This window comes from Dermacentor variabilis, chromosome 5 (genome assembly GCF_050947875.1).
Source record: "Dermacentor variabilis isolate Ectoservices chromosome 5, ASM5094787v1, whole genome shotgun sequence".
NCBI lineage: Eukaryota > Metazoa > Arthropoda > Arachnida > Ixodida > Ixodidae > Dermacentor > Dermacentor variabilis.
Window position 1 is genome coordinate 137,518,683 of NC_134572.1, and position 22,000 is coordinate 137,540,682.

Here is a 22,000-nt window from a genome sequence, read left to right on the forward strand (position 1 = left end):
CGATTGTTTACTTTGCAGATGACGCAAACGACGACTCGTCTATCTCTGGTGGCAAGAACTCCACCATGGTAAAAGGGGCAGGCGCAGGCCCGACTGGTAACGCAGTTAAACCCGCTCCACAACCGCCAAAGTTAGTCACCAAGGAGCCCATTTCACCTCGGACTTCGCCTCCTGCAGCGTGGTCGACGGCTTCGGCGGCTCAGCCACCTTCGACCAGTGCTGAACAGATACTGCCGACACCAATGAAACCCGAACCTACCTCATTCAAGCCTGCTTCCACACCCGAGCCGACCACGCCAAAGCCTACCATGCACAAGCCTACCGCGCCGAAACCAACCAAGCCGCAACCAACCAAGCCGCAACCCACTACGTCGAAGCCTACCATGCACAAGCCCACCACGCGGACGCCAACCACGCGGACGGCAACCACGCCGACGCCAACCACGCCGAGGCCTACCACGCGGACGCCTACCAAGCCGACGCGCACCTCCCCGACGCCCACCACGCCGACGCCAAGAACGCCGAGGCCCACCTCGCCGACGCCAAGGACGCCGAGGCCAACCACGCCGACGCCAAGGACGCCGAGGCCCACCACGCCGACGCCAATGACGCCGAGGCCCACCACGCCGACGCCAACGACGCCAAGACCAACCACGCCGACGCCAACGACGCCAAGACCAACCACGCCGACGTCAACGACGCCGAGACCAACCAGGCCGTCTCCAACAACACCGAAGCCTAGCAAGCCGAAACTTACCACGCCAGAGCCTACCATGCCAATGCCTACATCGCCAAAGCCTCCTACGAAGAAGCCAAGCGGGGATTCGAGTGAGCCACATGAAAGTGAGATGCCCTGTTTACCGAGGCGCTCTTATGGAGTGATATATTGCAGTCATTATAGACGCGGCAACAGCCAAGGCTGGCTGGTTGGTGCTCTGCTTAGATACACCTTTAGTTCAGAAATACTCTAGCCATCTTTTACTGTTGTTCACGGTCAAAATCATTCACCTCTTGGCGAGGTCTTTCAGAAATCCAGGCCACTAGAGGGGTAATTGCTTCATTATTGGCCCATACTTGAATTTGCTATGAAAACATGACGAAGAAAACTATTTAAGGAGTTGGTTTAGCATAATGAAAGCAAGATGCGCTTAGCATGTGGCTCCTCATTTTTTTCTCCACGCCCTTTAAGAACATGTTACATTCAGTAACAGGCGGAATGTTTATTGGGCATGTGAGAACACAGCCCACACATGAATAGTAGTCTGCGAAATTTCTCAAATAATTCCCAGGTACCTTGATCTGAGTTCTAAAGACAGTGCTGTTTATTTATATCATAACTTCTTCCGCCGCTCACTTCGTTTCTCTCGCCCTGTCGAGAATGTGTATCGCTCATTTTAGGTATGTTTTTTTCTCTGCCCCTGTCCACGCGGCAACTTAGCGAAATATCTACCAGATAAGTTTTCTCGCTCATTTTCTTATAGTGGTTCAGCGTTTCAGGTGCCTAAATAGCGTCGCTGCTCATGTATTTTGCCGCAGTACCTCCCAAAGCAATCTTCCGTTCGATAGACATCTAACCCTATCCACGGATAAGGGGGTGGACGCGCTGATGCAGTTGTTGGCGCTATGAGTCCAAAATGTTTCAAGCAATTCATGTTTAATGGTAACATCTAGTGAACCACCAGTTTGCTCGTTGAATTCTTCGCCTTGGAATATGGTTCCTAAATCATCGGCAGCAGATTGAATTCCACTGAACTGTATTTTTTTTATTATCAAGGGTTCGACAAAAATCCGTCTGTGCGTAACATGGAAAATGAAGTGGCTGCGTTCACTGAGCAAGTCGAGATAAAAGAATGAATGTAGAAACTTCACTGGAGTTGTCTTAATATGCGTAAGGATACCCCCGAGTTTCAGTTCGCCCGCCCCAAAATTTAGGTTGGTGGTCCGCCAAATTTCAGTTGGCGCAGCCAGAAACTTCAAGTTGGCCCACCCCTAATATAGGCTTCCCCGTGCATTTTCTGTGCAGCGCTGTGTATCCCTATGGGCGTTCTCTCTGATGAATTTTATTCTTTCTTGGCTCGAGTATTTCTTATCGCTTATAACGCTACCACTCTTAATACATGTACGCTATTATGACTATTGAAGATCCTAGCTTCGCAAATTACGGATTTTTGTGCAAATACAAGGCATTACTCTTTCAGCGTGACGAACAAATTTTGCTGGGGTACTCGCCAAAGAATGCTTAGGCATTAAACGTCTTACTTCCCCTCGAGAGGCGAAGCATTGACGACAATGGCAAGGTATAAGGCGACCATGCGAAGTAATATTCGTAGTTTTATTGACGGCACATATTTTAGCATACATTCGCTTACTAAATGGATTCAGAAGCGAGGTGTCACGCGCGCTCAGGCAGACACGAACAGGTCTCACTCGATGACCACGAACAGTCGCTGTCACAACGCATGCGCGATGAAGAATGCCGGTGGTGGGGAGCAAACACTTCGAGCTGCCTCTCGCTTCATGGAGCCTCGGAAGATTGGGATTATGTGGCTTCCAACACTGGGCGCGCGAAATATGGTGCGCCGAAAGCCCCCAGCCATATCGGCTCGGCCTTAGCCTTAGCATCCGCCGCAGATTACCTAGGTACAAGATAGGGTGTGTATGACCGCGTAAGCGCTCAGCCACGCGGACAGCCAATGCGCTGTCACAGCTGGACTTGAGCAGCTCACGTGCCCATACTCTGTAATTTATGACTTAGTGAGCGAGAGTAGATAGCAGATGCAGTCTTTGTCAAAAGTTTCCAGGCCACAGCGTGCACGAACACGTTGGATTTGGTGTGCTGTTGCGAGACTTGTATTTGATTCTAAGAGCTCCAAAGTTGTGAGGAGGCAAAGGGACACCATTTGTCACCACCGACATCATTTGAGTGGCAGAGCTGCTTCAGGAGTGTGTACCGTTTGCGTAGTCCTCAACGTGTTCGCGCCCAATGTGGCTTGTGAATTTTTGATAGGGGACTGTTCATCTCCATCTAACATGTTGATAATATTAAAAACCGCGCCATATCTTGGCGTAAAAAAAAGGACGAACGGTTCTTCTGCTTCTTTCTTTGACGAAGAACATCACACTGTCTCTTTAACCACTTCGGTATTTTCGTCTTGACTTGGTCTGTGATCAAAATTCTTTGTTTTGTTCTCTGACAAGGTTAGCGGTTTCATTCTTTAAATAAATGTTCGGCTAATTAACGGTTTGTAAGACTACGCTACGTAGTGTGCAAATGAGCTGTAATGAGAACAGATGTTTACTTTCAATAGAAAACAGGACTAACAACTAAACCCGCTCTAGTTCTGGCCAGGTTGTTCGAGCATTCGATCCATTTGGACGAAACAGTGCCGAAACCCTTGATTTTTTTTTTGCTGAATTCACACCTGATCACGTTTCTCACATTATCGAGCAAATCTCAGCATTATATACAGCCGATGAGTAGGTTTCACGCTTCCAAAAGCACAAGGTTTGGGGTGCTACTACCACAGAAGAGTTTCCTTTAACTTGTCAAGCCGGCTATAATTTCGCGATTTTGCACCACCTGAGTTCGAAATGAATGTTGAATGTGAAAACGGGGGAGGAGCGGTGGGAATCGTTCACACAGTACGTACGACTTCGTGCGAATGAATAGCTCTCGGGTTGGCAATAAAAAAAATATATATATAAGAAGGCGTATTCTGGGAAATGTGCTTTTTGGCTTTCTCTACAACGTTTTTGTAGCTTTCCATAACGGTTGATTAAATGTAAGTTCGCAACATCGCCAAGCAAGTCATAATCCCCTCTAACAGTCATTTCGTTCTGCAACTGCCAAGACTTCCGAAATATTGCAAAAGGCTTTAGATTTACAGTGTTAAATTCATGTTTACATTTTAAGATGGTAACAGAACGTCAAAAAAGGCAGTGGTTCGTCTGACTACAATACCGGGTAGGCTACCGCGGACCGTTATTAACGCAGCTACATGACTCTATTCGACACAAGCTCACAATTTCGGGGACTCCTGCTCCAAACAATCTCTTGTTCCTCAAGGGCCACGAAGACTTGCGTTCTTTTTATGGCACCTTACACATATTATTACCCTGTCACACGGCACGTGTCATGTTATTCGCAGCGAATGAGATTACGTCTTGATGGTATTTTTGTTGTCTCTACACGGGCATAGTGAATGACATTCACAGCTGACAATGACATTCACATTCGCCCATTGAATGAGTTTCCCGAACTCATGCAAGCGTGGACTTATGTAATCTCGACGAAAGGGCCTTGGTAAAAATTACGAAATCGGTAAGTTAAAACAAAATGTAATCAGAGTAGAGGTTGTCATAATTGCTTTCATGAACTTTTTAATAATCTTATGTACAGTACGACAGTCGAAGTAGTTTGTGCAGCTACGTTCTTGTTCCCAGTCTCCGACTGGATGCCAGCACCCCTTGTCGGCCATGTTTACAAATGCTCGTCAGCTTTTTCCCATTTCTGCATATTGGTTTCAAAGTGGTGCCGCGCTAAAGCCTATCTACCAACCACGGAAGCCAGCTCTGCAACTTCGTCAGTGGAGAATGAGAAGCGAAAAGCGAACTGGACCGATGACGAGACGCGCGCGCTGCTGAAAGTGTGGCAAGACCACGTCACCAATTTTCATGTCGATTATAAATTTTACATGTCGATAGCCGACTGCCCGTGTGCCAATAAAGATCGCCATCAATTGCGAATGCCCTGTTGTATACCCGTGTAGACGGGGAACGCAAGACCGCAATGACACTCGGTAAGAATGTAATTTACTGTGAATGACATTACACATTTCGTGTGACAGAGGCATTACACTGTGCGAATATTCAATGCTGAGGACACCTCTGCCCAAGAAGTACACTTGGTCAAAGCGCGTCAAGGCCTGCAGGATGTCCAGATGGTTTCTAGAAAGTGACGGCTGGTGGGTCATGGACGACCCTTCTATTAGTCTCGTTTGTAGTAACCGCATGGAACGGACCTACATGCTTATATTTAATTTGAATGCGAGGCTATGCCCCGTGGCAACTCAAGCGGAAAAAAAAGGTCCGCCGACGATTACGATACTCCCTAACATAAAATTTGGGCGCAGCTTTGTGCTTTTTCATTTCGCGTTATATTGGCTGGATCGGGCAATCTGTCTCGTACGGCACGTTCCAAGCGGAGCCAAATGTGGCGCGACGGCCTCGCCAATCAGGAGATCGCGAGAGGCAGCGCGTGGCTGAAGCGTGGGCGCGATTCAGAGCAGCCGCCGCAGACAGACCTCCGCTCGTGCAGCGCTTTGTTGAACAGACGACGCGCAGAGTGCCTCGATGCGCGCGCTCTCCCTCGAAGGGAGCGGAGGCAAGCGAACGCATCGAGAAACCCTAACGACGCGCCCTACTCTGGCGCCATCTCTTATTCATCGTCGTCATAGTCCGTCTGGCACGGTACTACACTTTCCTTCTCGCACTTTTGCTATACCCTCCCCCCGTTTTCGTCCTCGCGCCTTCTTTGCTCTCGCCGTCTTTTATCGCCCGCTGCGCTATGCGTTCACTCTCGATCATTCGCTGTGCTCGTTCGCTCGGCGACGACGTAGGCCGCTGACGCTCGACGGAGGAACGGACGCCTAAATTCAGCGCTCTATAAAAAAAAATTATTCAGAAGACTGCTGGGGTAGCCAAGCGCAAAAACTACAGTGGAGAGGTCACACGCCACTATCTTGAACAGAGAGGTTATCTTTCTCGGGCTGTAGTTTCTTTTTTCCTGTCATTAATCCTTCCCGTGCGCTAGAAAACGTCATCGTGGCTTAATAGATCAAGTGCTAATGTAGCAGTGGTTGCAGAACGAAGACATAGGAAACCTGCAAGACAAAGTAAATGGCAAAGGCGGATGCTCTCCAGGGGCCAATATTTAAGCGCTCCCATGGCCCGTTGCGCTATAAGTATTCAAGCAAGCTTATGACTTTTAGTGCTGAGCGTCGGATTCATTGGGCGCTTTAAGTGACAAACGTCGTGTTATTTCAAAGTGGAAAGTGTGGTTTACACCGGCTGCTTGTGCGCACAGGGCAACGCATGAGTCGCGAGTCGCTCATCTGCACTGTGAGCGTGGTAAGAGAGGATAAGCTGGGCGTTCCAAAGGACGGCCTCTGCAACTTCCTGTTCTACGACTCTCTCTACCGCCCGCAAGGCGGCACTCTGCTGAAGGAGCCGGGCGGGCCGCTGGTAAAGTTCCTGAGTACCGCCGCCATCTCCAAAAAGACGGACCACGGCTGCTCTGTGGATATAGAGTGAGCGTCCCGATGCACACGCTGTCGATTGTATTGGACGCGGAAGTACACATGTCGTACGGCTAAAAGCTGGGTTTCATGTACACAGCTTTTAGAAATTCAGGTAATACAGCGCCCTTCGGGTCTTTTTAAGCTGAAGTTAAATACGCAGGGCGACAAAGGCAGCATGACAAACATAGATGTCCGTCCGTCCTACGCTCGTCCTTTTATTTGATAAAGGAGTACCAACGCGAAATTTTCCGACTGTTCGTTTTCGCATAAAGGAAAGACCGTGGGCGTTGAAACACCAGGAAATGGGCTGGCGAGTCCCCCCCTCTCATGCAGAGTGCCCTAAATAATTTCCTATTTTAACATTTATACCGAGGAGTTTCCGTTTAATTTGCCGGCAGGTGCATGTGTCGTAACGGCACGACACCGAAGGTAGTCACGTAAAAGCAGGACATTGGATTGTTTCGGTGCTCGCTCGTGCTCGATTTGCCTGTTTGCTACGCTGATATATGCCACCGAGCACTATCAGAACTGCTTTGAGGTGGTATGCGACCGCATGCCCAGGCTTCAGATTCGTTCAGCTGAAGATGCCATTCAACCAGCCTTTTAGGACACTTACGAAAGCGTACGCAAGCGTGAAGGCACGTGGAATTTTTAGGAAGATTTGTTATCAGCCCCTAAAAATTCATACTAATACTACATTGGCTACATGCATGCTACTCTATTACATGCTCGTCCATACGCTGCAGTAGTTTAGAACACGAAGCCTTGCGTTTCGATGTTGGCTAAACCGTAGGATATAGATGCTCGGTTACTTATTCAGTCAGGACGATTACAAAACGAAGTACGGGTTGCTTAAAACGAAAGCGAGAAATGCTGCCTCGTGTTAAACTGCGCTAGGAACGCCTCTCTTTGTGACACCTTTTCATATTATAAGTGAAATGTGCTGTAGCTCGATGTGCTGGGCAGCAGTTTATGGCTGTGACCGCTTGGCCCACCAAGTTCCCCCTTGGAATTTTGTTGAGCAGATGAGCAAACTTCATTGAAGAACAGCGCTGTTCACGAAAGGAGGGCCACTCAAGTGAATTAGGGATACAAACAGCTGGTCCCCCTAGTGGCTATGAGTTGGAAACAAGCGCGGTTGCATTATGAAAGTCTGGTTTTTCAGGAAATACTGCTGACAAATGCTATAATTGCAAAATGTATCCAGCAAATAGATTCAACACGTCCAGGCCCACATCTCACGTGCGTGGTATGCAACCGCGACCGAAAATTCTTTCCAAATAACGCGAAACTCTATCTCGTTTGGCCGCATTTCTGTGAGGAGAAAATCTGCAAAGCAACTGCGGAGTCGAATGGAACGGCTGTGCCGTAAATTCCACTTTCTTAACAAAAAAAAAAAGAACAAAAAAAACCCTAGCAACTTTAACTGAAAATCTTCTTATATGTATGCCTATTGGAGCAAGTGATAGTCAAAGATAGCGACGCTGTAAACGGGTGTTCTCAAGCACTTCTCAAGGGGCCTGATTTGCCTCTGCCCAAAATCTTTCACTAAATCTTGCAACTTAGACAACCGACTAGCTGAATTCAACGTACATCTAAGCTTAAGATCTACTACAAGACTTTATAAACGTCCTTAACTGTATCTCGCACAATTCTTTCCGTATGCCCAAGAATTTTCAAGTTTTCGTTCAAGTTTTCCCTATATCTGAGCTCCAACACCAACACCTACGTTATATCGGACGCATGTTCCTGCATACTTCGTCGGCTCCACTGACGCCGGCGGTTGGCTCTGCACACCGACAGCCTGGTAGGAACGCTTTGCGGTCTATTCTCTGACATTTGATGCCGACCATGCCCCCCTCCCCTCCTCCCCCCCCAAAAAAAGAAAGAAAAAGTAAGAAGTGTTGTGGAATTCGTTTCAGAACGTCACTGTAAGGTCAGGCACCTGGCACTCCTCAACGCTTTCTCTTGTTAATGGTGTACCTGCAAGTATGTGAAATAGTGAACTGCCTCCATAGCAAATGTTCGCGCGACATTGCCAGTTGTGTCAGAGGCTCTTACTGTTTCTTGGCAACGAACGGTGTACGCTCATTTGACAGCCAATCTATCGTCTGAGCTACGCATATGAAGGGGGCAATCATTAAATATGCGGGAAAACCATTACGCATTCTTGTAGGAGGCTCACGATTGCGTTCCTACATTAATGAACATAATCATTCCCCTCATGTATGTAATAAAAAAGCGTCATGTTATTCCGCATAGCGCCTGAACACTCACGAGGCGTTTTCCATATCCGCACAGTTGGACTGTGAAAAATAAGCACATCTTTTCTCTAGCTCTGAATCTCTCAGCAGCTGCCTAGTCGTCCTCAACGTGTTAGTGATTAGTGTTGCGTCTGGAATATACCTAGTTGTCCGTGGCATATGTAGTACGAGTTACAAAGTCCTTTACATGAAAAAAAAAATCTGATCAGAAATTAGCTGCATTCAGTGCAGCAGGCTGACTGATATGGATGGCGCGTTCTCTTTTCAGTGTCGTCACGTACCAAAACGCTCTCCTTTGTGTAGCTGTCTGACTTAAAATCAAGAAAAAAATGTTTCACCCCCGTGCGATGCACAATTGTGAAATATACCATGACCACCAATTAAAATTAAGCTCAAGTTCGCTGATGTCAAAGAACGCATTTGGAAAAAGCCACAGAGTTACAAGAGTTTTTATTTCATTCCTTGATAAGGCTAGCGTCAGCTTTTTGCTATATGTTGAGGGCGATTCACTTAGAACGTCCTGGAAATGCCGCAGCTTACCGAATTTTAATGACACACTTTCTTCGTGGCAGCAACGTGCGAGCCTTCAGCGATCACCTGCTCCTGCCGAGGGGGAAGAAGAAAATTAAAGAAATGGGCGACCAGAACGTCCTCGACTACGGCTTCCTAACAATAGATCATTCACGGTCGTCCGTACAGAACATCCAAGAAGCTCTGAGTGCCCTCAAGGTATTTGCCAGCACGGACTCCTACTTGTAGTAGTACGGTTTGCTTTAACGCGACAGTGTTAAAAACTAATGCCGCAGAAAATCCGGCGGCGCCGTCAGCGTTCCGCGTCCCGCGTCGACCATCTTTACGCGAAAAAGCACTCCGAACCTCGCATGCCCAACCACGCAGGCCCTCCGTGTAGCGCAGAGATGTTACTGAGCTAACTCAATTTCGAAAAGAAAAATGCGTCAGAAAATTGTAGAGTACGACTCATACAACCTACAGACATGCTAGCGTCGGATTGTAATTTGAATATAAGAGAAAAAAATTTTGTTATGCCGAAACTCAAACCCTCTTTTCCAGCGTTTCTACCATTCTCAGACCAGCGCGCCCCATTCCTTGCGAGACCTGCAGATGGCGCTCGCCTCCGCGTATTTCCTGCCCTCGCAAAAGGCCGCGTTTCTACCAGAATGCGCGTGCATTCGTGTATAGCATTCGCCGACAGTGTTTTCCGGTAAACATTACGGTTACATAAGCTGCAGTGGCTGGGAAGCGTGAGAAGCAGTCAGGGATATTTGAAAGCTATCGCATTCCATCTTTAAAACCGAAGCTTAACCGTCCTCCAACTTTTCTTATTCTGCACGTACGGCCGTAACACCCATAGCGACAAAAAGTTAATATCATGGAAGTATGACAGAACGAGCAAAGTGTTAGAATGCTTGAATCAATATACAGGGCAGGAAAACAAAAAAAAAAGGGCGACAACTATAAATTGTTTGTACTGGTTCTATTACCTTCGTGGTTGTTCCATGTAGGACCAAGAGCCAACGAAGAGTAGCCAATAAATGTGATGAATATGGCTGGCTGGAGGCATTCCATGGGGACGTGGCACAACGTAAATGCAGTATAGCAGGAGGAAGGTACAAGCTATGAGGACAAACGTTGTGATGGTCGAGTCCATCCGTGTGCTGTGCCTTGCATTTTGGTTGTGCCGAAACACGATGACGAGAAGCTAAAAACTGACAGTTATAGAGTATTGCAAGCTTAGGTTTTGTAGGTTTCAACAGGGGTGCAAGTCGAACGCTAGAATCACTGAGAGAGTGTTTTGTTTTTACAGAAATGACGAAGGAAACTTTCTACCGATTTCCAATGGTGTTTCACGTTTGAGCGGCACGTCATCTTTCTGGCTGGAACACTAACTTCAAAAAGACGATTATACCTTTACACTACATCAGTATACTGATCTCACACTCCATCAAAAAGCGCGCGAGATATGTGCTACCTCCAAATTTCAAAGCATGTTTAAATAGAGACAAGCAGTTTTAGCTTTGTTAACCGCCAGATGTAAGCGAGAAGGTAGAATCATCTGGACATCATGCAGGAATGTCTGCCCGCAAGAAACGAATGAAAACTAACGTGAATGCTTTATAGTAGGAAATGTTTGAAAGTAAGTGATAGAACTTGCTAAATTGAGTATTCTTTTCTTAATAAAATCTCACTCCAGAAAAGTCACTGTTCGGACGGGTCGCCTTACGGGTACTGAATTTATTCACCTTGGCTGTAGTTTGTACTGTTACAATTTAGTCTTTGCAGTTTCATACAGGAAAGGACAAAAATATGTTAGTGCTCATCACAATTACGCGTTATAACGTCCCGTTAGACAACGAGAACTTAACTAGAGTTGTACGAAATTCTGGGTCCAAACGCATTGTCCTTGTGTGGTCTAGATAGTACAGCTCGATGTGTCCGCCTCAAGCAGAGCACAAAGTTAGTGCTGTTATATATTGTTATATATTATTTTGATGATGACTTTTGAGAACTTGTATACGTTACGGTTTCTTTCACCACCTATTATTTCTGATCAAAGCCGATGGTGCCGGCTGCCACATGTTTTGAAGGGTAACGTTGGCAATGAAGCAGCCAAAAGTATAGTATTTGTTTTGTTAGTACATATCAGGCGCCAAAAAAGAAAGGAATAATATAGAAAGGTTGTTTAAGATAAAATAGAGCATGACCAAATTGGAAGTGGAATTCTTTTTACTAAAACAAATCTAATGTGAAATATTACAATTTTCTCAGCGCTTGGCTAGAGGTAGTTACCGCGATGAAATAAATGAGCAACTACAAACAAGGCACAGAGGAAAACACGGCAGGAACACGAGTACTTTCGTCTGCATGGTTCCCACAACAGTCGTTTCGCGGAGGTTAGTGCGGGTTGTTTGCACTCGGGGCAGGTGTGGCTGAAGTTAAGGGAACCATGCATGTCTTCGTCAGCCTAAGCATCTTGCTTAGTACCTCCAAAACGAGAACGACCTAGAGGAAGGAGCAGAAGAAACACGTGAGTGTCAAGTTACGCTTTGTTCATTATTCGTTGCTGTGAGCAGAAATTCTAAACGAGACATCGCTGCATGAAATATTTCTAAGAAAAAAGATGCCAATATAGTTACAGAAAATTATCAGCTATGCCTCGGTTCTGCACGAACAGTGTGTTAAGATGGCTCCATGTTCCGCAGGCTGTGACGAAAGTAGTCAAGGAGGTGACAGGCAAGACCGGCTTTACGGTGCTGGGCCTCTACAGCAAGGTCAAGACCACTTGCCAGACAATTTTCGATATAAGCGGGTGAGACAAAGCGTGTCATTTTTTTTTTCAGTGATACAAAGTAAGCGCAAAGCGTATAGTCATCGCATCGGGACACAAAGCAAACACTTGCTCGTAACGGCGGCATCAAAAAAAAAAGTTTCTTGATTGGGTTTGGCTTTCCAAAACCACGATATGATAAAGAGGCACGTCTCAGTGCGGGACTGCTGATAAATTATGACCAGTTGGTGGTCTTCAACTCGCACATTAATCCTAGCATCAACGAGCGTTTTTGCATTTCGCCGCCATCGAAAGACGGCTGTCGCAGCCGGGATTGAGAGCAATACCTCGAACTTTGCAACGCAAGGCCATCAGGCTATCACGGTGGGTTGATACATTTTTAGTGGAAAAGCAATACTTGGGTCATTGGGCCTTTTGCCGGGGTCCGGCGAAAGTGGCACATTTATGACAGGACCGCTAAACTGTAAGCATAGTATGTATGAGATCAATGTAGAGTATAGAAAAAAAATGTGACAATGTATGGAAAGTGCTTATGTCGACATATCTAGGAATATAAAACTAAGATTTAAAAAGATAATTCGGATTCGAACCTAGGCGACCCGCAGGAAGCTTTGCAGTGAGAGCCAGAGGTGTTAACTATACCCCGCACCCGCAGGCGTTGTCGGCGATACGAAGGAGCGCCTAGATCGCGCGGATTGCCTAGCGCTTCGTGACGTCACAAGATGGGGGGGGGGGCTTGATGCACCTGTGGCGCGGTGCGCCTAGTGGTTCGTGACGTCACGGGAGATGGCTCATATCTTGTATATAAAAGGGCGCGCGCATTGGCTTGTCTCAATTGCGTGTTGCAAAAATTGGGGAGCCCGCAACACTTCCGGGGGCTACTGCGAAAGCACTGAAGGCAACACATTGGGGGACTGCATGGGGGACTACTTTAAGAAACTGCATCAGGGAACGAAAAGGAATCGTAATAGTTTTCCAATGTAGTCCTCCACTGTGCCGTGGATCACTATCAAACTGTGGTCTAAACCCTAGAATTTATTTTTCATGGTGGTGGGACGAAGGTTTGTGAATTTCTAATGAGTCTTCAAGATCAGAACAATGAGATGTAGTCATATTGCGCATCTAGGCTTTTGGTGTGTCTTTCGTAAGGAGGATGAAATCATCAGCGCAGAGAACGCGCGCAAGTTAAATATTAGTTGTAGACATTATGAGGAAAGGAAAAGCTGTACTTACTTACGTCGGGCATCACGTCAAACGTGGTGCTGCCTTCGGCAACTCGTCGTGTGTAGTAATACTGAGCTTATTCAAGGGAAATGAAGCCACACGGGGTATGCGGTTATGAACGCTCGATTGTGTGTGTACCAGTGCAAAGTGTAAACTTTTCCTTCTCCGCTTTCAATCAACCCCCCCCCTTCCCCAGCGCAGGGGCTCGCACTGGTTAACCTCACTGCCCTTCTCTTATGACTTCTCTCTCTCTCTCTCTCTCTCTCTCTCTCTCTCTCTCTCTCTCTCTCTCTCTCTCTCTCAATTTATCCGAAGATCAACATTCCTGATTTCATCCATGTCTATAACGTACAGAACCGGAAAAAATAATTCGCGTGCATAAGTGATAGCGCACTCAAAATTTAAGTTTAAGGACTTAAGTTTAAAACTAAGAGGCGTCAGTGTAGCATATATACCACGTCAGGCATTTCAGGGTTGGAAGAAACCCAAATGGTGAACATGAATATGTTGCCCCCTACACAGGGCCTCCTGTCGTTTTCAGCTTAAAACCCATTAGCAACGGACGCTTATTGCCAATAAAACTCATTTACTATTGTAACAGAGAACAAAGCCCAAAGGTCGGCAGCCAGTCGTCCTCGTTTTCTTTGAAAACATATGATTTTACCACGTTCTAGTTAAACGTCAGTGGTGAAAAAAGTTTAGTTTTCGTCATGCGTATGGCGTAACGTGTAGCATTCTCGCGTGCTGTTTTCCGGACAACTTGTGTGATGCCGTTAGAAGAGAGCTCTTGAGCAGCATCCAGAGAACTGTCGTGTTGTACTTCCGTAGGTCAAGACACTGGCTTACGGCTTGTTGGGGTCAGGCTTGTTGGGGTCTGTGAGTTTCGTTCTTTCAGGAAATTGAATTGCCAAAGGTAATGGAACCTGGAAGTCTCAATGTCTTGTGCCCTTGTGCCAATGAAATCGATGCGTGTGCCCACAAATGTGGGCAACGTCTTTGGCCTCCACAGTAACGGATCTTGATCCACACACTCGAACAACTACCCCAGATATCGAAGGTGACTCATGACCAAAATTAAGAACGCATACCATTTCTCTGGCGTGGGAAATAGCTTTTGCTCTTCTCGCTTCAATGAGGACGTTGTTTTATTTTTACTGCGGTGAATTTTTATAGAAAGCCCATCAAAGTCACTCGAACCAGGTCACAAGAGATTAATTAAACGCCTAGGCTGATATTATTTGCACGAAGAACCGAAACAATCAATTTGCGAATTAAACTAATTAAGATATTTAGTGTCACAGCGACAATCTTTACTGCACATGTTTATATTAGAAAGTTTAAGCAAATCGCCATAACACTGTAGTTAGGTGTTTCGAAACAGTCATGTAAGCCTAAGTGTTTGGCTTCAAACTATTCCTTGAATTAACCCGATTACTCATACAGCAATGCGAAGTGCGCCCCGCAGTGCAACCTTATTTTGATGTAGCAGAGAGGCGTAATAAAAAAGCTGCCATCGCATTTTCCTCTATCTGTGATCTTTAATTGATTGGCGCGGCGCGAATCTCCTGAGTGAATGCATAGTCACTTCAGCAGCAGGGGCTAGAAGGACCGCTTTATCGAGCCTTATCACCTGGCATCCTCTTACACCACCATGCTATATGAAATGCGTAATCAGGTGCATTCAACGTATAATTTGGGGCCAATTATTACGGCTTACACGGCCGTTTTGAAATGTTGAAAACCAAAACTAGACCTTCGTGGCGGTTTCCTTCAACTTTCCAATAAAAAGATGCGCCGTAATGTTTTCAATTGATAATTTAATTATAGTAATTTGTTTTTTTAATGAATTGATTGCTTGAATATGTCTTGCCAATGATGTCTGCCTGGGCACACAATCTGCAGTAACGTAATTCGAGTAACTTTGATAGCTTATTAAAAATGTGTTCGAAGGAATAAGAAACAGATTGTAAAGCAACAGCTACCGCGTATATCATTTTTCATGTAAATTTATTTATTTTTATTTATACATACTGCAGCCCCTTTATGGGGCTATTGCAGGAGTGGGTTAGACAAAAAGAAGTCATACAAAAAAACAAGTAAACAATAACATATTAAAAATTCACAAGAAATAACGCAGTTTACAGAAATGAAACTCAAAATAACAGCAACAGTGGGAGTCAGTACAAAAATGAGAATGAGTCAATACACTGTAACAACAAGAAAATACATAAAATCAGCTGTGGTTAACTTTTAACAGGATATCGTTTAATGGTAGTGACCTAATTGTTCCGGCAATTAAGTTCCAGAATTCAATAGTATGTGGGAAAAAGCTGTATTTAAATTTATTAGATCGAGCTAAGTAAGGCTTAAAATAAGGCTCTGGTGACTCCTACTTACCCGAGGAATGTCTGAAGGAATATATATGGGATATGAGACACGATAAGAAACACTGATGATGCCATGCAGAAACTTCAATGACTCAATGTGACGGCGTATGGATAAAGGGGTTAGGCTATAAGAATATAGGGCACGAGAGGGTGAAATATAGTGATCATAGCGACGATATGTGAACCTAATAGATTTTCGTTGTATGCTCTCAATGGAGTTAATGTCGCACTCCTTATGAGGGTTCCAGACAGGAGAAGCATAATCTAGGATTGGGCGAATTAAAGTTTTATACATTAGTAACTTAGTTTCCTTTGGAGTATTGTTGAAATTGCGCCTCAAATAACCGAGCTTCCGAAGTGCTTTAGTGCACATAAAATTGATGTGTTTTGACCAGGACATGTTAGTGGTAAATATGACGCCAAGATACTTGTATTCTGAGACCCTGTGCAAGGATAAGTCGTTGAAAGTGTAAATGATCAATGAAGGAGAGGCACTATTCGAAAATGACATCACAGTTTTAGTAAAATTTATTTTCACTTGCCAAGTGTTGTACCATGTACAGAAGCTGACAAATGAGGAATTTAGTTCAAGATGATCTTCTGGTGTGTTAATCACGCGATACAAAACACAGTCGTCCACATAAAGGCGTATGTGTGAAGTGACGTTTCGAGGTAAGTCATTAATGTATAGTAGAAATAGTAGAGGACCAAGAACCGACCCTTGGGGTACACCAGATGACACGTCAACAGAAGAAGAATTAGTTGAATTATAACATACGAATTATGACCGATAAGAAAGGAAACTGGCAATCCAACTAACCAAGTGAGAATTTTTCAAGATCATCTTAAGCTTTATTAAGTGATTAGAATGCAGTACGGTATCGAAAGCCTTGGAAAAATCTATAAATATAGTGTCGACCCACGTGAAGGATATCACGTGTCATTCAGGGTACTTTGAAGTTTTTTTCTTTGATTTCAGCGGAACAAAACGTTGCACGCAGTCACTGACAACAGTTTCAAATTTGCTGACTAGTTCGTTGATGTCACCCATGTGACTAATCGTGTGAAATGCATCGAACGAAGAAGCAAGAAAATCGGTGATAGCAATATCGTCAGCGCGAGTGAAATAAGGAAATGTGGTGAAAGCCGACAGGGGCGCGAAAACAGGACAGTTAATAGTAGTAACTACCACAGTCTTGTGGTCCGAAATTCCATCAAAAATCATCATCATCATCATCAGCCTGGTTAAGCCCACTGCAGGGCAAAGGCCTCTCCCATACTTCTCCAACAACCCCGGTCATGTACTAATTGTTGCCATGCCATCCCTGCAACATTCTTAATCTCATCCGCCCACCTAACTTTCTGCCGCCCCCTGCTACGCTTCCCTTCCCTTGGGATCCAGTCCGTAACCCTTTTTGAACATCGGTTATCTTCCCTCCTCATTACATGTCCTGCCCATGCCCATTTCTTTTTCTTGATTTCAACTAAGATGTCATTAACTCGCGTTTGTTCCCTCACCAAATCTGCTCTTTTCTTATCCCTTAACGTTACACCTATCATTCTTCTTTCCATAGCTCGTTGTGTCGTCCTCAATTTGAGTAGAACCCTTTTCGTAAGCCTCCAGGTTTCTGCCCCGTAGGTGAGTACTGGTAAGACACAGCTATTATATACTTTTCTCTTGAGGGATAACGGCAACCTGCTGTTCATGATTTGGGAATGCCTGCCAAACGCACTCCAGCCCATTCTTATTCTTCTGATTATTTCCGTCTCATGATCCGGATCCGCCGTCACTACCTGCCCTAAGTAGATGTATTGCCTTACGACTTCCAGTGCCTCGCTGCCTATTGTAAATTGCTGTTCTCTCCCGAGACTGTTAAGCATTACTTTAGTTTTCTGCATATTAATTTTTAGACCCACTCTTCTGCTTTCCCTGTCCAGGTCAGTGAGCATGCTTTGCAATTGGTCCCCTGAGTTACTAAGCAAGGCAATATCATCAGCGAATCGCAAGTTACTAAGGTATTCTCCATTAACTTTTATCCCCAATTCTTCCCAATCCAGGTCTCTGAATACCTCCTGTAAACACGCTGTGAATAACATTGGAGATATCGTATCTCCCTGCCTGACGCCTTTCTTTATTGGGATTTTGTTGCTTGCTTTATGGAGGACTACGGTGGCTGTGGAGCCGCTGTAGATATCTTCCAGTATTTTTACATATGGCTCATCTACACCCTGATTCCGTAATGCCTCCATGACTGCTGAGGTTTCGACTGAATCAAACGCTTTCTCGTAATCAATGAAAGCTATATATAAGGGTTGGTTATATTCTGCACGTTTCTCTATCACTTGATTGATAGTGTGAATATGGTCTATTGTTGAGTAGCCTTTACGGAATCCTGCCTGGTCCTTTGGTTGACAGAAGTCTAAGGTGTTCCTGATTCTATTTGCAATTACCTTAGTAAATACTTTGTCGGCAACGGACAGTAAGCTGATTGGTCTATAATTTTTCAAGTCTTTGGCGTCCCCTTTCTTATGGATTAGGATTATGTTAGCGTTCTTCCAAGATTCCGGTACGCTCGAGGTCATGAGGCATTGCGTATACAGGGTGGCCAGTTTCTCTAGAACAATCTGTCCACCATCCTTCAACAAATCTGCTGTTATCTGATCCTCCCCAGCTGCCTTCCCCCTTTGCATATCTCCTAAGGCTTTCTTTACTTCTTCCGGCGTAACCTGCGGGATTTCGAATTCCTCTAGACTATTTTCTCTTCCATTATCGTCGTGGGTGCCACTGGTACTGTATAAATCTCTGTAGTACTCCTCAGCCACTTGAACTATCTCATCCATATTAGTAATGATATTGCCGGCTTTGTCTCTTAACGCATACATCTGATTCTTGCCAATTCCGAGTTTCTTCTTCACTGTTTTTAGGCTTCCTCCGCTCCTGAGAGCATGTTCAATTCTATCCATATTATACTTCCTTATGTCAGCTGTCTTACGCTTGTTGATTAACTTCGAAAATTCTGCCAGTTCTATTCTAGCTGTAGGGTTAGATGCTTTCATACATTGGCGTTTCTTGATCAGATCTTTCGTCTCCTGCGATAGTTTGCTGGTATCCTGCCTAACGGAGTTACCACCGACTTCCATTGCACACTCCTTAATGATGCCCACAAGATTGTCGTTCATTGCTTCAACACTAAGGTCCTCTTCCTGAGTTAAAGCTGAATACCTGTTCTGTAGCTTGATCTGGAATTCCTCTATTTTCCCTCTTACCGCTAACTCATTGATCGGCTTCTTATGTACCAGTTTCTTCCGTTCCCTCCTCAGGTCTAGGCTAATTCGAGTTCTTACCATCCTGTGGTCACTGCAGCGCACCTTGCCGAGCACGTCCACATCATTTATGATGCCAGGGTTAGCGCAGAGTATGAAGTCTATTTCATTTCTAGTCTCGCCGTTCGGGCTCCTCCACGTCCACTTTCGGCTATCCCGCTTGCGGAAGAAGGTATTCATTATCCTCATATTATTCTTTTCCGCAAACTCTACTAATAACTCTCCCCTGCTATTCCTAGTGCCTATGCCAAATTCCCCCACTGCCTTGTCTCCAGCCTGCTTCTTGCCTACCTTGGCATTAAAGTCGCCCATTGGTATAGTGTATTTAGTTTTCACTCTCCCCACCGCCGATTCCACGTCTTCATAGAAGTTTTCGACTTCCTGGTCATCATGACTGGATGTAGGGGCGTAGACCTGTACAATCTTCATTTTGTACCTCTTATTAAGTTTCACAACAAGACCTGCCGCCCTCTCGTTAATGCTATAGAATTCCTGTATGTTACCAGCTACATTCTTATTAATCAGGAATCGGACTCCTAGTTCTCTTCTATCCGCTAAGCCCCGGTAGCACAGGACGTGCCCGCTATTTAGCACTGTATATGCTTCTTTCGTCCTCCTAACCTCACTGAGCCCTATTATATCCCATTTACTTCCCTCTAATTCCTCCAATAGCACTGCTAGACTCGCCTCACTAGATAACGTTCTAGCGTTAAACGTTGCCAGGTTCATATTCCAATGGCGGCCTGTCTGGCGGCCTGTCCATCAAAAATATCACATTCAAAACCACACTGATAAATATTTGAACCGTGAAAGACCAAGTCAGTCACCTCTTGTTGCGTCGTTAACAATTTGCTTTAGATCGAAGAACAAGGAAATGTTCAGCAATTCTGCAAACTGTACCGATTGTAAGCACATTCAATGAAAAAAGAAAATATTTTGTAGAATATTGTTCAGCAATTTGGGAGTAACACCATAAGAAGATTGGAAGTGAGTTTCCCCACCAAGCCCTCTATGGCTTCGTTTGAAACTTGAACAAGACTGTTGTCGTCCATGAATACTTTGTTTAGCGCAAAACGACAGACGCAAGAAAGACGACCCCCCCCTCCCCCCAGGACAAGGCGCTACTCTCAACTGACATCATTTCATTGCGTCACTCCTTTATAAAAGGAGTGACGTCTATAAAGGAGTGACGCAATAAAATCATGTCAGTTGAGAGTAGTGCCTTGTCCTGGGTCGTCTTTCTTGTGTCTGTGGTTTTGCGCTAAACAAAGTATTCATAGATTCGCACCAACTAGCCCACCAACGCATTGTGCTGAACTGTTGTCGTCATACGTAGCCATGGATGTGCATTGCGTTTGCTTTACGTTACCGGTGTGTTACCGTTGTAGCCGGATATCTGGCATATGTGTCTCCTCCGACTGAACTTTCAAAGGAAAGCGAATAGCATGCCAAGCTTTTTCATGGCCCTCTGTTTCTTCTGCAGCCCAATAAATGGCGCTTGCTGCATGCCATTCAGTGTCAGCTGAAGATATTTAGCCAGAAACTTCATACTCATTACCAAAACACCAGAAAAAAAAACGTTTTTCATTTGTTGACTGTAGGAAACTCTCGTGCATTAAAGAGATATAGATCAACTACACTGGCGCACTTAAACAGTGTAGCGTGATAAAAAGCATATCTCGATGTCGGCCTCCACAGTCCGGTGTGGGATAACGTAGGGTAATGCTCATCGATGCGCTGTTTCTGCTGCTGTGCAGGCAAGAGTTCAAACCATCGGCAATAATAATCTTGGGCCACATATCCTACCCCGATCGGCACATTTACGGGTGCCGCATCCTTCCGCCAAATCTGTACGGCGTTCAGCGACAGGTGCTGAAAGATATTGGCTACGGCCACTTATTCGTGAGTACCACTTCCCGGCGCCTTTGCTTCGATTGTTTTATGGAGAGTTGACTCTCCTAGTGCGGTGGGTACAGGAGCCTACATTTGCAATTTGTTCCTTCCAATGGGTATAGAACGCCGAATCTGCTCGAGGGTGGTGTCTTCTTTTGGGGCCTAAAGTGGAAGCCGGGGTTGCATACGTCATAAATAGGTATAAAATACTTCTGGAATATCAGATCACTGTTTTCTCCGAATAGACGCTCGTTAGGAAAAAAAAGAAATAGTAGAAAATGGGCCGCAACCAAGCATCACGAATTTTCTGCTTCAGATTCTCTTACGTCGTAGCAAGTGGCAGCGCTTGAGGGAGGCGTTGCTCTTTTAATGCAATAGCATTATAGGCCGACTGCACGTCCTTTGTAGGTATTACGTTTCTTTTACAAATGTATAGGCTGCCAAGCCAGTGCATTGTCACGCAGCATCTCAAAGCGCCAGCTGCCACGACGTAAGAATACGAGGAACTTGCACGTGACGCAGGTGTCACGCGTTTCAAAAAGCTACTTTGGCACTACAGAAGCATGTATGTCGTCACGTCAAATTGTGATACAATTGGGCTGCTGTGTTAGACGACATATATTCGATCTCAAGATCGATCGCGCATTTATTTACAACAGTATAGGCAGACTTCACCAACATTGGCAGTATCTAACAGAAAGATCGAGATGTGTTGATCACACGCGAGTGGGTCACATTGTGCACATAATCATGAAAGATATGAGGTCACTTTGATAAATGAGGGTGTTCGAAGTCGGCCGTGACACAAGCAAGCATAGCTGTCGAGACGTCACAGTCGCATTCTGAGTATGCTATGTTATGGGGTGCTAAGTTCTGTGCTGGCCTATTAATTTTACTATTTTTTGCTGTTACTACCTATTTAGGACAGAAAACAGCAAACAACGACATCCAATCACCCTTTCCTTGACCCTTGTGTAAATGGCACGTTTTGTTAGGTAGGAAACTGCAATGGATCCTCTTGTTCAGCCGAGTAAGAGTGTGTCGAGATAGACGCTGATGAAAAAATCCTACTACGGGTGCAGTGCTTACAATGCGTATTCTCTGTTTAGAGACAATGAGTTGTGTGGTTCATCACGCATATCTCTAGTTTAGAATTAGAATAGCTTCTATAAAGGTTTATTGTCTTACATGTCTTGGAATAACCTTCAGGTTTTAATGAAGAGATATTTGTGGCTAAAAGACTTCATCGGTGCGGCAATATTACGATTAATTAAGAACCGGATTGCCGGAGGTAAAAGCTCT

General features: G+C 45.1%; 1 protein-coding gene across 1 annotated transcript in view; it reads left to right on the forward strand.

The window, feature by feature from the left end:
• Positions 1-22,000, forward strand: part of LOC142583650 (uncharacterized) — a 33,621-nt gene that overhangs the window by 5,580 nt on the left and 6,041 nt on the right. Inside the window, exons 2-6 of the mRNA XM_075694142.1 lie at positions 19-843; positions 6,086-6,308; positions 9,136-9,292; positions 11,785-11,891; positions 20,563-20,707. Of these exons, the coding sequence (XP_075550257.1) occupies positions 19-843; positions 6,086-6,308; positions 9,136-9,292; positions 11,785-11,891; positions 20,563-20,707 (1,457 nt within the window). The remainder of the gene's footprint in view (positions 1-18; positions 844-6,085; positions 6,309-9,135; positions 9,293-11,784; positions 11,892-20,562; positions 20,708-22,000) is intronic.